This window comes from Hippocampus guttulatus, chromosome 15 (genome assembly GCF_054856545.1).
Source record: "Hippocampus guttulatus isolate MCC_2025c chromosome 15, RoL_Hgut_1.0, whole genome shotgun sequence".
In the NCBI taxonomy this organism is placed as follows: Eukaryota; Metazoa; Chordata; class Actinopteri; order Syngnathiformes; family Syngnathidae; genus Hippocampus; species Hippocampus guttulatus.
In genome coordinates, this window is record NC_141275.1 from 9,020,823 (window position 1) to 9,036,244 (window position 15,422).

Sequence of the window (15,422 nt, forward strand, 5' to 3'; positions counted from 1 at the left end):
GGAAACCCTTTTTGTTTTTCTATTGTAAAATTAATTTCTGGTCACTTATTTTGGCCTTGCCTCTTATAAAAGCATAGCTGTGGCGCCATCTTGGCGCAAAGGAACTATGTTGAAGTCAGTAGAGGAGGTTCATGTCGTTTTGTTGCGTCCATAGGCAACAGTTAACAAATTTAATAGGTGTGGCCATCAATTACTTGTTGATTTTTGCGATTGGCAGGAGCGAACTGTCCCTTCAAAAAGACTATATTTTCATACTTGAGAGAACTAAATGAAGTAGAAACCAGATAATACAATAACAGGTTCGTTGTCGGATTGTAAATCATACAATGCCATTATTTTGTGGCATCTCTAGGCAACATTTTTGTGGGCTTTTGTCGTCCTTCGTAAGAGCAGGGGGAACACCAGAATACATATTTTTTGTAATTGTAAAAAAGTTTCGCATTTAATAAAATGTACTGGGAATGAAAGAATCCAGACAGAAAGAGGAATAAAAAAAACCCTGACTAAGCTTCTCACCGTAACTGGCTTTTCTCAGGTGAATTCTGCAACCTCCCCCTTTACATGAAGACGGATCCCTTCTTCCGCAAGCAAGGGGAACTGCACGATCCTTGCCCGGCCGTGCCCCCGCGGGAGGCGTCCATCCGCAGCCTGACGCAGCGTGCGTATCACACGCAGGGCCGCCACAAGACTCTAGACTCTGCCAAGCAGCAGGCGCTGACGCTGGGTCACTCCGGACTGGGCAGTTTGGGTGCCGGCTCGGGCACGGCCACCTTGCCCCAGAGGACTCTCACCATGCCCAGCTCCAACGTGGCGGCCACCGCCTCCACGTCCAGCACGAGCAGTAACCCCACCAACAGCGGCAACAAGATGGGCGGCTCCAGAGACTCGCTGCTGGAGAGCAGCTCCTCCGCGTTGGGCCGGCTGCAGAAACAGAGCGCGGGGGCTTACTCCAAGTCCTACACGCTGGTCTAGTCCTTTCGGTGCCATCCCGCCCCGCGGCCCGGGCCTCAAAGGGCACGCCACCGCATTTTGTACCCAACTAAAGGTGAGCTGCCTGCTGCCCTCTCCATAGGTGTCCTCCTATGCAGAGACTCAGCTAACTTTGCTTTTTAATCTCCACGAGGAACTCTCGAAAAGAACTACTAACTCCCAACTAACAGTTATGGCCGTCTGATGCTGAGTTCTGGAGTTGTGCAGCCAAATATTAATTATCTGTGTGGAGCAAAAAGCTCTGAGTCCATGATGGCCAGGACAACATGTCTTATACGTACGTACACAAACACACACACACTTTCATAGTTTGAGTAGTTCTGACCATTTGGAGGACTTTCAGTTCCTTCTTCTTCTTCCCCTTCGTATGTCTCTCTCATAACTATTGGCAATCGTCCTCGAAAAGATGATGTTCAGATTCACTTCGAGAAGTCTCACTTATCTCGACAGGTGTCATGCCGTGACTATATTGACAAGTCAGGACAACTCAAATGAACCATCTGCAATTACCCCATATTGCAAATAGAGAATATTTGCTATTTAAAAAGATTTAAAATATATATTTCTATATAGGTATATTGACGTCTAAATCTAAATAAAAGAAATGCTATGCGCTACGGCAGTGTAGTCATATTTACAGAAGTCAGTTATTTACAATACCAGACGGTCAAATTTAAGAAGAATGAGACAATCGCTCAATCGTGGAAAAAAAAAACATTTAATAAAGGTTTGACAAAAGAAAGAATTAAAGTTAAGTATGGATGTTCTGAATAAATATGAAATATAAGTGTCACTATGTGGAAATGGGAAAAGGCAAGATGGACTCATTATTTAATATTATTATTATCATCATTATTATTATTATTGTATCGGGTGACTGGATGATTCGCATTCTAGTTGGAGTCGGTCTTTGCATTTTATGTGCATTTCATGAATAAAATCACTCCCAAACTTCAGTCCGGTGTCTTTAACCAGCAGATGCTGCTGTTATCGTCATGACAACCAAGCGCCCAGTCAACCCAGTTGAAGGAATCCCAGTAGCGATGTGAGCGTTTCGAGATTTTTAATGCCTGGGTTTTGAGTGCAAGTTAGCAAATCGTCACCCGATGAATATCTTCCTTGATGTCCTGTCTGAAGTACTGTAAAATGTCCCTCAAATATGTACATTCACACAAGAAGCTACTGGAATGCCTCTCTGAAGCATCTCCGTGATAGATTTTGTGCTTTATATTTATCTTGTACGTTTGTTTCGGGGTGGGTTTATCTGTTGGTCGTTCCATTTTCATCGGAGTTAGTTGGGCTTTAATGAAGATGTAGATTCTAGACTAAAGTCAAGTACGTGGCCTGTCAGCCAAAGCAAATCAGGGACTCGTAGCTCTTTATGTCACACAAACTGCTATTATGTACATAAATAACAGAGTGGAGGATGAATGTCAAAATGATGCGTTCGGGCTCCTCTCACTTGCCCCTCCTCCTTGCAGATGAAAGAAAAGTGAAAATATTCTGACCCCACAACCATATTAGATGCAACATCTGATACTTTTGTCTGTGTTGTTTATAGATAGTCTTGTACATAAAACACAGTTTTGTATGAAGAGCTATTTTCGTCAGAATGGTTAAAGGGGACACGTCATGGTTGAATCCCCCCAGTTTCAAGAATTGAAAAAAAAAAGTCAAAAATACAGTATATTACTTCTGAATGGGCAAAACACTTTCCTTTCTCCTTTGTTTTGATACTAATTTGTCAGTTTTCTTTTTTTTGAAAGGTCTTTGATGTTGATGTCATTTGTTCCATTTTTTTTAAAGCATTTTGTATTTCGTTGATCCTCTAAAAAGTCATTGCATGCTAGCTAAAAGGGAAACGTTTGAAAGAAAATATGTATGAAAATCAAAAATGTCCAAAAAAAACAAACAAAACAAAAAAAAAACATGTTGAGGGTATCCCAAACATTTGTTTGAGTTGCTTGTTACGGCAATTGCTTGTGTTCAAAAGTACATTTTCTATGAAAAGAAAGCAAAAACTAAAAAGATCATTCTAACACCTTGTGCAATAAAGCTATCTTTCATACGTCATGGTTTCTGGATGGTTTACACATTATCTCTGTTTAAAAAAAAAAAAAAAGCATTTCACTTATTTTGCATTTCCGCTCTTTCAGTTATTTTTCTGGGAGGGGACGGCCGGCTTGCAAAAATTGTCATCCCAAAAAAAAAAAGATTTCCAGGTGAGAAGTTCCACTTGCATCAATCCACACAGTAGAAACCGACACTATGAACCAACAAGATGTGGTGGGGAAGTAACTAAGTACATATACTTACTTACTGTACTGAAGTAGAATTTCCATTGAACACTCTAAATTGTCCCGAGGTGTGATTGAGAGCGTGGATGGTTGTACGACAATGTATATACCCTTCAATTGATTGGCAACTGGTTCAGGGTGTCCGCCGCATACTCCCCGAAGAAAGCTGGGATAGGCTCCAGCCCCACCCGCCCCCAAGCGACCCTTGTGAGGATAAACCGATTAGAAAATGGATGAATGGGTGGAGATTGAGGCCCCATAGTGGCGAAAATACATACGAACAAGAAAGATAAGGACAATTTTACAAGATTTAATTTATTAACTATCATACAGTTCACATAAGGCCTTCATCTTCAAACACTATTTGCTCAGTCAGACAAATTTCATGGATTGCTCTTGGTGCGCGGTACTATAAGCCATTTTGCTTGAAGCATTTGTTCTGTCCTTGGACTTGATGTATATTTTCAAACAGGGAGAGTCTTTCATCCCTTTCCCATGATGTGTGTTTTAAATCATGCATTAAGTGGCCTTGAACCCTTCACAAAAAAAATAATAAAATTGTACAAACGGACTTTCAATCACCGAAACACACACTAGAAATGTTTCCTACCACTTCACTGGTGTCCTCCCCTCAGCCTACAAACGTTGACAGTCACTCTTTGTCCACTGAATGGCAACGAGCAGCCACGATTGTGTTTCATGATGGACCCCGAGGAGGAACAATGTTTAAAATGAATCCATTGTGGTACTTACTAAGTGCCAGTCAAAGATGCTCAGAAAAAAAACAACAAAAAAAACGGTCAACCCAGTGATTAACACACTTTTTCCCATAGGAAGCACAGAGCTTTGTCTGGTAAATTTTAAGGGTTAACCCAAAAAAAAAAACAACAACATTCAGATCTTTACCAACACTGGATGATATGCTAAAGTACTTCACGTGTGGCGTCGCCATTCACAGATTCTTTTTACGATATTGTCCAAGCGGGATTTGCGGTAAATGTGGAAACTGGAGGGAATATTAGACAAAAGCATCTTGTGTACTGATCAAATATGGCTGCTTTTCTTAACTTGACCCACATTAATCAAATCCCACTTCCTGAAAAATCCCTTCAACTCAACCAACAGCTAGAAAGAGGACAAATCTAAAACTATATTCCGCGAGGCCGGATGAGTGAGGAACAGGAGTCGCTCCGGGATCATGGAACCAATGAAAGTTTTTACATTAGGGGATCTCGTTTGCACTAGAATGCCAGACTCAACCACTTAACAAGCAAAATGGACAATTCAAATGTAACGCTACACTATCGAAAAGTGCTTCAGGTATGTATGCGGATATAAAAGAAAAACAAATCAAAAAACATTTCATGTAAACAAAGTTTGATTTGCCAGAGCTCCTTTCTGCAGAGGCAATGGGTATGGCTGAGCTGTCAAAATTAAAAACACACAATTTGTCCCAAAAAAAAAAATTAACATTAAAGTGCATCCCTGGATGTGTAAGCCCCACCCCTTACCCCCCACCCCCAATACCAATGAAATGAACACCCCCAATGCTTCCACAAGAGGGCGTCAATTTCCACCCTAAAGGACCGAGAGGTTCAACAAATCCAGTGGCAGTACTTTCATGAGGAAGAAAAACAGATAAAAACATGGTGGCCGCGAATGTCTTCCAGCTTTTATGATGTCCGATTCCAGGCAACCCTCAAAAACACCAGCGTGAGGTTGGGGGGGGGGGGGCACACTCCCCCTCACTAACCCCCCCCCCCCCCCCCTCGCTATCATTTACCATGAAGTTCTTATGTTTGTATGTTGGCGGTGAGAATCCAGGGCGCATCCCGGGCACACGAGGCTTCGGCGTCTCACAGTGTCTCCTGTTCAGCAGGGGGGTGGTGGGGGTGAGGGTGGGCATGCTGGTGCAAGGGTGGCAGCAGGGACTGCAGAGGGGACTGGGGGGTGGTGGGAGGCGACTGCTGCTGCAGCGGGCTGAAATGCGCACCGGTGTGCGGAGGTGAGGAGCGGTAGCAGGAATAGGCCGAGCTCCCGCCGAGGGTGGTGGTGGGCGAGGCCGGGAGCCCCCCGAGCCCTGTGGGGGAGTCGATGAGCGGCTGGTTGTAGAAGAAGAATGCACACTGGTGGATGAAGATCTCGATGATTGTCTGGTAGGTGCGCGTGGCCGTCAGGGCGTCCATTGTGGTGAAGTCCGGTCGCATGAGTGTGGGCCAGAAGCAGATGGACAAGTTCTCGCTGGTCATGAGGTTCAGCCTGCTCAACTGGCTCACCCTGACAAACAGAGGTTGGACTCAGGCTATTTTCACACTGATGACTAGGTCGATATATATTTTTTATTCATTCTACTAAACGAATACATTTCTCAGGCGGAACTTACTTGTGTAAGTGGCTCACGACGTATTTGAAGGCATCGTAATTCTCCCTGGGGAACCTTCTAAGGATATCCTTCATGGTGTACAGCCGCTGCTCTCTGTCAGTGATTTCTGCATTCACATCCGACATGAAGGATTTAGAATTGCGTCATGCCATTTACAGCATTGATTGATTTTCAAGAAGCCTCTTTGCCGCTGGCGTTGAAATCATCGGCGTCAACGCACGGGGGGATAAATGTTAAAAGCTACCCCGCCCTCTGAACTCCTACAGGAATCATGCTTTTATGTCGGAGTCAAGACCCCTCCCTGCCCAGCGGTGTTTGCTTACTGAAAGCATCCAGTAGGTCCACCTGCAGAGCACAAGGCACCAGGGGCTCAGGCAGCTCGGAGAAGAAGCTCTTTAGGGCTCCAGCCACAGTGTTTATGGAGAAATCTTTCTCCACCAGGTCTAATCCGTGGTCTGCACAACAGGAGCAGGTGTTACGGAGATGAGAATGAACAATAAGAGGTAATGGGTCAGTGAAGTGAACCATCGCCTTGCTTGGGGTTAACTCACCCTGTTCAAACTGCCTTTGCATGCTTTCCATTTCAGACTTGTTCCCGCTTACGCGGTACAAACCTTCTGTGTTTAGACCTGAGCAAAGAAAGGGAAGGTGCACAAACAAAAATCAAACATTTATTAATGATAATCATTCTATTAAAAAAAATAAAAATACTGTATAATAACCAGAAAAAAAACTTTTCATACATTTCCTACACATATTTACCAACTAGGTCCAATATAGGGCATGCACACACCAACATAGTGCTAAAATATCTCTTTGCTTATGTCAATCGTAACCGTTCTAGCATTGCACCTACTCGGAGTGTTTACATCATCGAGTGAGTGTATGTTAAAACTCATTCAGTAACAGCCAATTCTAGGCCAAGTTTGAAAAGACGTTTAAAAACGTCTTTGGGAGTGAATGAGTTAAGCAAGTTAAAAAACAAAAAAAGGTTCACCCACCTGTGGTCTCAATGAAGCGAACGCACTTCTCAATGAAGAGTGGAATAGGTCTATCCGGGGATACCACATTGACTAAAGGCACCCCAAAATAGTTGCTTTCAATGGGCTTGGGGATTGCCGGACGGGGCTTTGGTCTTGATTTCTGAGAGGAACAGAAAGATGAAGTTCCACATCAAAGAATACTGACAACATGAAACCGCTCATTTGATAAATCATCAGAATTAAAAGTAGGAGAAAGAGGTAAATACACACCTTGGCTGTTCGTCGAAGACTCTTCAGAATATTCCTCTTCTTGGGGTCCTCGTTCTCCTCATTGACCAGACTTTCACCTTTCAGTGTCCCGAAGTCATCTTCCTTGGACTTTGGCAGCGCTCCCATCTCGTCGTCGCTGCCTATGAAGCTGCTGCGGAAGCTGCTGAACTTACCGAGCCGCTTGGAGCGGTCGCGGTACAGACGGGGCTTCACGCCCGCCGCAGAGAATTTCCTCCTCCGTTCCAGAGAGCTGCTGTCTGCTTCGCTGTCGGATCCATTGCCATTGGAGTGCATCCTATTGGAGTTGCGGATGGTGATGATCTTTCCTTGCGTGCTGTCATGTGGCACCGAGTAGATGATCTCGTCGATGTTGGGGCGGGGCTTGCAAACAGCATCTATGGGTTCTGCGTAGTCTGAGGGGTCGTAGCCCACGTCACCCCCAGGTACCCAAGTCACGGCAGACGGCAGCGAGCGCCGGTGACCGACTGTGTCCATGTATGGGTTTCGGCTGACCTTTCGAAAATCGAACGTGACGCCGGGTTTAACTCTTACATGCGGGGGCACCTTGTTGTTGAGTTTGCTCTCGAGGTCTCGAATGTCAGAGATAAGAGAGATGTCATTGGAGTCCAAGTCGTGCAAGTTGAAGCCCCCGTGGTGAGACGTCAGCGTGCCGTCGTAGTACGGTGGTGAAGGTTCGACATCGTCCTCTGAATCCAGGAACAGGGTGACGGGGCTGGGAGAACTGCAGCGCGGGGAGTACACGTTTTCATTTGTGCACGCTTCGGCGACATTGTCGTACATGTGTGTGGCTTCCACAATGTTGCGCTTCTCCACCACCTCCATGAGAAAGGGATGGAACATCTCGATCCTGTGCAGGCCTCCCACGACGCCCCCGGAACCGCAAACCACACTATTGAAACGGCCTTCGATCTCATGGGCGAGTTCCTCTCCTTGGATCTGCTGCTCCCGGGCGTAGTCGCTCTCCGTCAACTCAGCCTGGCTATCCCCGACTGCCAACAGCTGCACCGGGATGATGTCTTGAACCTCGCACAAGAACGCACACAGCGTCTCCAGGGATGATTTTCGGGAAACGGAGTACACGGCAAAGTATCCGTGCACCAGCCTGCTCTTCCGTAATGTGAAAGAGGCGTGATATGAGAGGACCGATAGCTCTATAGCGAGCTTATGTCCCGCAACGGTCTGCTCGAGCAAGACAGAAGTGCCGCTGTTCGACATGGGCCTGCAGTGCTGATGCATCAGGAAAGGGGACAGCAGCTGTTCAATGTCGTAGGAGTCGCCACACATTAAGCACATGACGATGCGAAGATCTGCCTCCGGGGCTGGCTGATGAGGAGACTCTCTCACACCCGGGGGGTCGGGGAGGAGCGGAGGCGAACTGCTACTGAAGGACGTGCTCCTCCGAATATCCAGAAGGCCCCTGAGCACCTGATTGATTTGTGACTCGCTGACATTATGGCCATAGCCGACACCGGGAGAGGCAGGATCTAAGAAGCTACACTGAAGTCTCCTCGCAACTTGCTGTCCTTGCGTTATCAGGTTTAAGGCAGTTTCTCCACCGACATCCACATATGAGCCGACGCCTCTTTTGGTGACTAAGAGCAGCGACGTCGGCAGCTGCGCTAGCTGGCTGTCCCTTCGACCTAGCGTTGATTCCCGAAGACGCTCGAGACTTTCGATCACGTACGACAGGGATTCTTTTGAATTATACAGACAGAGGCACCCGTGAGGGGTGAACGTCGGAGTGTGGAAAGAATTGACGGGAAGACGCACATTTCCCTCGATGGGCCGCAGCGTCAGCTCGTACATCTTCCCGTCCAACACATACCAGTCATCATTGGTGCACAGAGCCCTAATCTCATTGGCAAATTCTCTGGCGAGTCCGTCCTTTCCCAGGATGACGAGATTGATTCTGTCGGCCTTTGTATCACCGAAATGAGCCTTCACATCAAAAAAGGGATAACAAGTCGGGAAACGGGAAGCCAGGAGTTGTTCGATCTTGGAGTCTCCGCAGTGGGGACTGCTAGGGCAGGTCTCCTTCGTCGGATGATACACAAAGTGGATATGCTTCAATACCAGAGCGTCTCTTTCGGCTGGAAGCTTCTGTAGCGCCTTGAACCTCTGCTCTTCCACCAACACTTCCTGAATTGCCCCCATCTTCTCCTTACTTGGCTTGGCATCCACTTCAAGTTCATAAAACAGCTCAGAATACTCCAGTAACAGCTCCTGGAAGTCTTCTTTAGCCCGGTCAATGATCTCCTTTTGGTGACGGTTGTAAAGGTCCAAGTACTCCGGTTCCTCAAGCCACTGGTAGAACTCTTCGTTCATGATGAAGCTGCGAGCCTCCTCCCAGGGTCTTCCAGGTGTGACAAAGGGAGAAGAAGCTAGCTTGTGTTTAAACTCGAGCCTCATCTCCGCACGTCTGCACTCGTTCCGTAAATGCTCCAGGTGGGCGTTAAACAATTCCTCCGCTTCGTCCGTCTCCAGAAGGTCAGACGGGATCCGCTCATCTTCCATGTTGTCGATGTGAGATGTATCCTCCCAAGGAGAGTCCTCCAGAACAACGAACCAGTGGGCAAAGTGCTGCTTGGACTCAAGAACCTTCTGTACACCAGACCAACTGAGCTGATCTATTTCATCCAGGTCAGGCACCAAAGAACTAAGTGCGAGAGGAAGTGTGCTCAGGTAGATTTTACGGCGCCGCTCAATATGTTCCTGCTTCAGACGGTAAACATGCTGTTGGAATAGCTTCTTGCATTTCGCTGTTCCCTCCAAGAAAACATATTCTTTGTATTCTGGGGAGGTGTTCATGCGTCGACTGGTGTTCAGCCAGGTTTCATTATGATTCTTCACGATCCGGTTGATTAGCCATTCGTAGCGATCCTTGGCGGAAGCTATTTGCTGACTCTGGAGCTTCAGTGCTTCGAAATAGGGAATGATCTTGGGCTTGCCTCTGCTTTTATCGATAAGCTGAGCCAAAGTGAGGAAGGCAAGGTCCACGTTTATATTTGAACGCGCCGATGTCTCGACAACGGGTAGGCTCTTTTTCGTGATCGCAAAGGTATGAGCATCTTTGATATAGCGTTCAACTCCTTCGTCGCACTTAGTTAGGACTAACACGATAGGTTTCTTGGTCTTGCTGAGGTGACCGTAAAGGTTTGTGACAAATTTCAGCTGGTCATCAAAGTTGCGGTTCATGCCCCGGCTGACATCAACACAGAGAAGGAAACCATCAACCTGCAGCTTACCCTCGGGCATTTGTTTTTGCTCAAAGTCTTGCTCTAAGCCCAACTGATCCGTGCAGAAGTACATGAGCTTCTCTGCGGACGCCAGCTTGGTGGCAGCCGCTCGTTTAATATACGGCTGCATGGCGGTGCTACGATGTGGCTGAAACGTCTGGTCATCAATGAATTCCGTTTGCTCCACGATATGCATTCTGCATTCGGGCCCTTCCTCCAGAAGCCGCGAGACCTCCCCCCAAAATAGAAAGTGATCATTGTTAACCACTCGACCCCCAAAGTCACTGGTGCTCAACACGGATGTGTGGTCCAAGTAGAAGTCATCTGCGCTGGGCCTGACATACCTATTACAAAGGCAGGACTTTCCAACCCCACATTGTCCTTTTTCTTTCTCCGTACCCGACAAACCCACCACGATGAGGTTGTAAATGGGGGACCGGACATCTTGCTTTTTTGCCATCATAAGCTACCGACGATCATCCTGCCATAAACAGGCACTGTGTAAAAAAAAAGTTCGCTTGAAGGTTTGTCCATAAAGTTGGCGATGGGCTCAAATTTCAGTTCCTTCTGCAGGGCATCTATTTTGAATTCAAGAAGCAGTGCGGTGATATGTGAAGATGTGCCTTCATTCATCCCCTTTGAAAGCCAGGTCCTGGAAGACAAAAGGAGGTGAGAATTTCAATACGGTAAAGATTTTAAATGATGGGGCAAAGATTATATCCGTAATGGGAGAAACTGTGTTTGTCAGATTGTCTGGAACTCAGATCACACAACAATGCCGTCTAATAGCAATTTAGAACGTTTCTTTGTTCCAATTTTACCAAACTTATAGATCCTCAATACCCTCTTACAGATGTCAAAGTTAGCAAAACATCAGCTATGGTCTGACAAGATTGGTAAATGCAAGGGAGTAGTACTCTCAAAATAACACTATTTGATAATGCTGTAAACTATAAAATGACAGATAAATATTAGTCCCTGTCCAAAATTATTCATATGCTCTCTCACGAAATGCTTATCCAACGTTCAACATTCATTGTTGATGAGAACGCTAGCTTATCTTTGAAGTGACCAAAATCATTATCAATGGTTGCTTTTGCTCAAAATTAAACAATCTTATTAATGTTTCGTTATTGTGTCATTTCAGTTCGAAAATACCCTGTGAAATAATAATTCACATATTTTATTCAGGGCGGCAGGGTGGTCCACTTGTTAGCAAGTCGGCCTCGAAGTGCAGAGGTGCAGGGTTCGATTCCGGCTCCGGCCTTCCTGTGTGGAGTTTGCGTGTTCTCCCTGGCACCTGCGTGGGTTTTCTCCGGGTACTGCGGTTTCCTCCCGCATTCCAAAAACATGCATGGTAGGTTAATAGAACACTCTAAACTGCCCTGAGGTGTGATTGTGAGTGTGAATGGTTGTTCATCTCTGTGTGCCCTGCGATTGGCCGGCAACCAGTTCAGGGTGTACCCCCGCCTACTGCCCAAAGACAGCTGGGATAGGCTCCAGCACACCCGCGAGACCCTTGTGGCATTAGGCGGATTTGAAAATGCATGGATGGATATTCTATTAATTTTAACTGGAGACTGTATAGTAAACTAATTGATGCAATCAATGAATGAATAGGTTCTGGCTCTTACTGATGATATACCAGCAAATGCTACAAGATGTAGAGAACTAGAGATTCTTCTTGCATTTTGATGGTACACAAACTGTCAATAAGACGCTAATCTTGTTATTTTGCTGGTCTACCCCAAAAACAGTAACTGAAAACGTAGCCAGGACATGAATAATTCTGGGCTTATCGCTGCTTGTATGTACCGTACAAATTAATCAACAGCTACATTTTTGGCCACACGTGACTTAATTAATGGTTAATCTTTGATTAGATGTAACGTGTTTGCCAAATGTTCTGCTGCATTACATGGCAAAATTACTTTTGACTTCCATTCGAGAGCCAAAGTGTAGAGCTGGTACTATAATTGGGGCTATGGGGCATATTATTGTTGATTGTAACTTGAGGGCGCATCGATTGCTCCTGTACACATACTGTATCTCTGACAGTGATAAACAATATGAAGCTACAGGAGCCATTGCAGTAAATCAGAACCGGGCGGACATAAATACGAACAGAGAAGTAAATAAGCGGATACATTTAGCAGCCTCATGAGCAATTATGAGCAGTCCACATTCCCAACGGAACCCGGTTTGGCTCATCCAGATATGATCGACTTCGAGGCATAATATATCATTCGGTAACGTTACATATTGCCGTCGATCCTTTTTTGCAAAGGATTGACATGGGTAGCCAGTCACAGAGGGGCTGCCCACCCCAGGCCTGCTTTCTTCTGCTGTCTACATAATGAGATTGCAGAAGCATTCACGAAATCTGGGCTCGTGTGTCTCCACTAGAACACACAGACGCCGTCTAAAAGGTGCTTTATTTGGCCAGCTGTCTGGTGTGCAACCCACGAACACTCGCCGGTGCACTAAAGCCATAAATAAGCAGAGGGCGTGCATACCATCGCATGTCTCCCCTTTTTTTTTCTTGCTGCATCTGTCAGGCCAGCGTGCCGCAGCCCAGCCTGATGTGCAACCGCATAAAGGCACACAAAACATCATACAACATATTCGACCTACACTTTGTGCACGTGCCATTCATTGTGTGCATTAAATAGCGCTTAGTTACCCGTGCTTGCCTTCTCCTCTTCGGCATCACTTGCTCCCTCCGTTGTTGCAATTGAAAAACACTGGAAAGGCAATAAATATCCACACGCGCAAAATGAGAACAATCCGATGTTTGAGCATACGTTTTTTCCTTCAGGAAAAAAAAATCCCGGTGTCCGAAAAAAATGAATCGTACTAAGCCGTTCCTTTGCTGGCTTCACCACGTTGCTTGGTTTTCACTCATTACTGTGTCCATTGTTGTGCACATTTAATGCTGGGCCGGTCGCACACGCCTTACACAAAACGGACCAGTCGGTTGCAATCGAGCAGCCGTTTCGTCTCCGACGAAACATCCACTGAGCGATCGGAAGTGTTCACGTCCCGCTTTTGGGAGCAGATCGCGTGGGTGAAAGTGCGATTTGAGGCAGCTTTCCGATAATGGCGGCGGCAACGGGGGCCCTCCTCCTCCCCGGACCCAGTCCTTCCCTTTTCTTCGGAAGAGCGGAGCAATGGATGCAGCGGCGGCCGAGAGAGGGACTCACCCAGCGGCGCCCGCACACTACTGCAACACGGCAAGCGAGCAACTGGCGAGCTCACTCCAGTATTGCGGGTTGCGTCACTTCCAAGGCGAGAAAGCAGCCCCTTTTTTTCCAACAAGGTAGCCACACACCTAGCATCCTTTCACTCACACTATTTAAAGGCAAATAAGGTATTCTGTACATATACTTTTTTCATTGGTTACGCATATAGTACCAACGCCAATTCTCAGTTTCAATATCACTTTAAAATATACCAGCCAAAATCGTTCCCCACGGATGTGATTTCAGTCACTAAATTTCTTTCCATGTAATCATTTCATTTGTCGTGTGAGAGCATATCAAGAAATAAACGTTTTCCAATTGGGAAGTCGGTAACTCGCTTTCAAAGTTATGCTGGATTTTGTGAGCGGAATTGCTTTGCACGTGTGTCGTACTCATGTTTTCTGACCACAGTAAACATATTTTCGACATGCGCTATAGATTTTACTAGAGTAAAAAAAATTGCAACGATTGTTTCAAAGGAAGTTGAAAGATGTTCAAGTCATGAGCAATTATACGTTTATGACACATGCAGGCGTTTCTTAAAATTTTCTTCGTATCATTTACTTCTTTATAGATGCAAATATAAAATGCATGCATATGAAAAGTAAATCAACAAAATATGAATGCAATTACTTCTCATTTCTGATGTAGTCTGTAATCCTTGGTAGCTACACGCTCAGCCTCTTGTACATTTATTTTTGTCATTCACACAAGTGGAAATAGTTAATATCACCCCTGCCATTGTCACAGTTTTTAAATACATAGTTATATATAGTTAAATATCTAGTATTTTTTTTCATCTAGTATGCAGAGCATATACAGTATATTAGTGTAGTTGCAGTATTTGCAGAATTGTAACTGGCCTTTAAACTAATAAAATCTTGGTGTATGGCCCCAAAAGTTGAATTGCAGTTGAAAGTGAATTAAAACAAAAAGCAAGAAAACTTAGAATTACCAACCTAAATTTTCCACCACCATTACATTATTACGTTCAATTATTGTACTGCACTGTATGTAGTTATAGTATTATGTACAGTATATACAGTGCACTCTATAAAGGTCCACGAGAGGGCAGCATCAACGTTTTAATCCTCTCGATTTAAATTTTTATTTTTATTTTATTTTTTTATTTTTTTGCCCTTACAGAAGGATTTAACAATGTGCTGTGTGGTCATTGGCAGTTTAAGTGATTGATAATACATCCATAACGCAACGCCATTGGCCTTGACTTAATTAAATACCAGAGGAGTAGATCTTAAGATAAATGTGTCTCAGTGATCATCAAGGCCTAACTTTTTATTCTTGTTGACTCCACTTTGCACAGTTACAACTTCAAACGGAGTCCTCCTGTGTTCTATGAATTATATCTCAGATATGATTGTCTAGTAATCAAGTGGCCTCTCTGTGTGTGTGTAACGGCGATATGGGGCAGTGAGAGGCAGCAAAGGTCAATACGGGGTGAAAGTGACAACAGATGGGTGCTGATGGAGCGCAGCACAGATGGACAATAGGCTACCAGCGGCTTCTCCATCAGGGGCATAATACACAGCGGTGGAGACTCAATAATAGCTGCACCCTGAAGTGTGCACGCTGCAACATGATAGGCTGAAAAAAAAGACAGGAAGAAAGACAGGCCGGATAGTTGTGTGTGTGTGTGTGTGTGTGTGTGTGTGTGTGTGTGTGTGTGTGTGTGTGTGTGTGTGTGAGAGAGAGAGCGAGAGAGAGAGAGAGACCAAATAGATACAGAGAGGTAAGAATCCCTCCCATTTTTCCACCCCGCCCTAAAATTCATCCCACCGTGATTTATTGCCGCGCTGAGTCATACACCGTCTGCAGACTAAAATAAGACAAAAACCAGCAGGCTGACAGTTTGCAAGATAAATTGTTTATGCTTGGAGTTCCTTCAGCTATAGTTCACATGTTTGGAATTAGTTTTGGAGCTTGGATCCAATTATGTGAAAATCAAAGTCAGGTTTATCCGTGCTATCTTTTATTCATGG

The 15,422-nt window shown here is 45.3% G+C and overlaps 2 protein-coding genes across 3 annotated transcripts in view; one reads left to right on the forward strand and one right to left on the reverse strand.

The window, feature by feature from the left end:
• Positions 1–3,061, forward strand: part of LOC147193704 (cell adhesion molecule DSCAML1-like) — a 44,601-nt gene extending 41,540 nt beyond the window's left edge. For both annotated transcript variants that reach the window (XM_086130535.1, XM_086130536.1), the window contains exon 33: positions 536–3,061. In XM_086130535.1, coding sequence (XP_085986661.1) covers positions 536–972 — 437 coding nt within the window. In that variant the 3' untranslated portion in view covers positions 973–3,061. The remainder of the gene's footprint in view (positions 1–535) is intronic.
• Positions 3,062–3,581: 520 nt separating this feature from the next.
• arhgap35b (Rho GTPase activating protein 35b) lies at positions 3,582–13,497 on the reverse strand. The gene is made up of 7 exons (XM_086130537.1): positions 12,864–13,497; positions 6,924–10,832; positions 6,672–6,813; positions 6,222–6,299; positions 5,994–6,125; positions 5,671–5,776; positions 3,582–5,564 (listed from the first exon to the last, which is right to left on the reverse strand). The coding sequence occupies exons 2-7, from the start codon at positions 10,641–10,643 to the stop codon at positions 5,144–5,146; spliced, it is 4,599 nt and encodes a 1,532-aa protein (XP_085986663.1). The 5' UTR covers positions 10,644–10,832; positions 12,864–13,497; the 3' UTR covers positions 3,582–5,143.
• Between the last annotated feature and the right edge of the window lie 1,925 nt (positions 13,498–15,422).

Coding starts and splice junctions, on each gene's coding strand:
- arhgap35b (XM_086130537.1), bottom strand. CDS start 10,643: ATGATGGCAAAAAAGCAAGATGTCCGGTCCCCCATTTACAACCTCATC. Junction 6,126..6,221: donor GCAAAGGCAGTTTGAACAGG/GTGAGTTAACCC, acceptor CCTGTTGTGCAG/ACCACGGATTAGACCTGGTG. Junction 5,565..5,670: donor GTCGTGAGCCACTTACACAA/GTAAGTTCCGCC, acceptor TCTGTTTGTCAG/GGTGAGCCAGTTGAGCAGGC.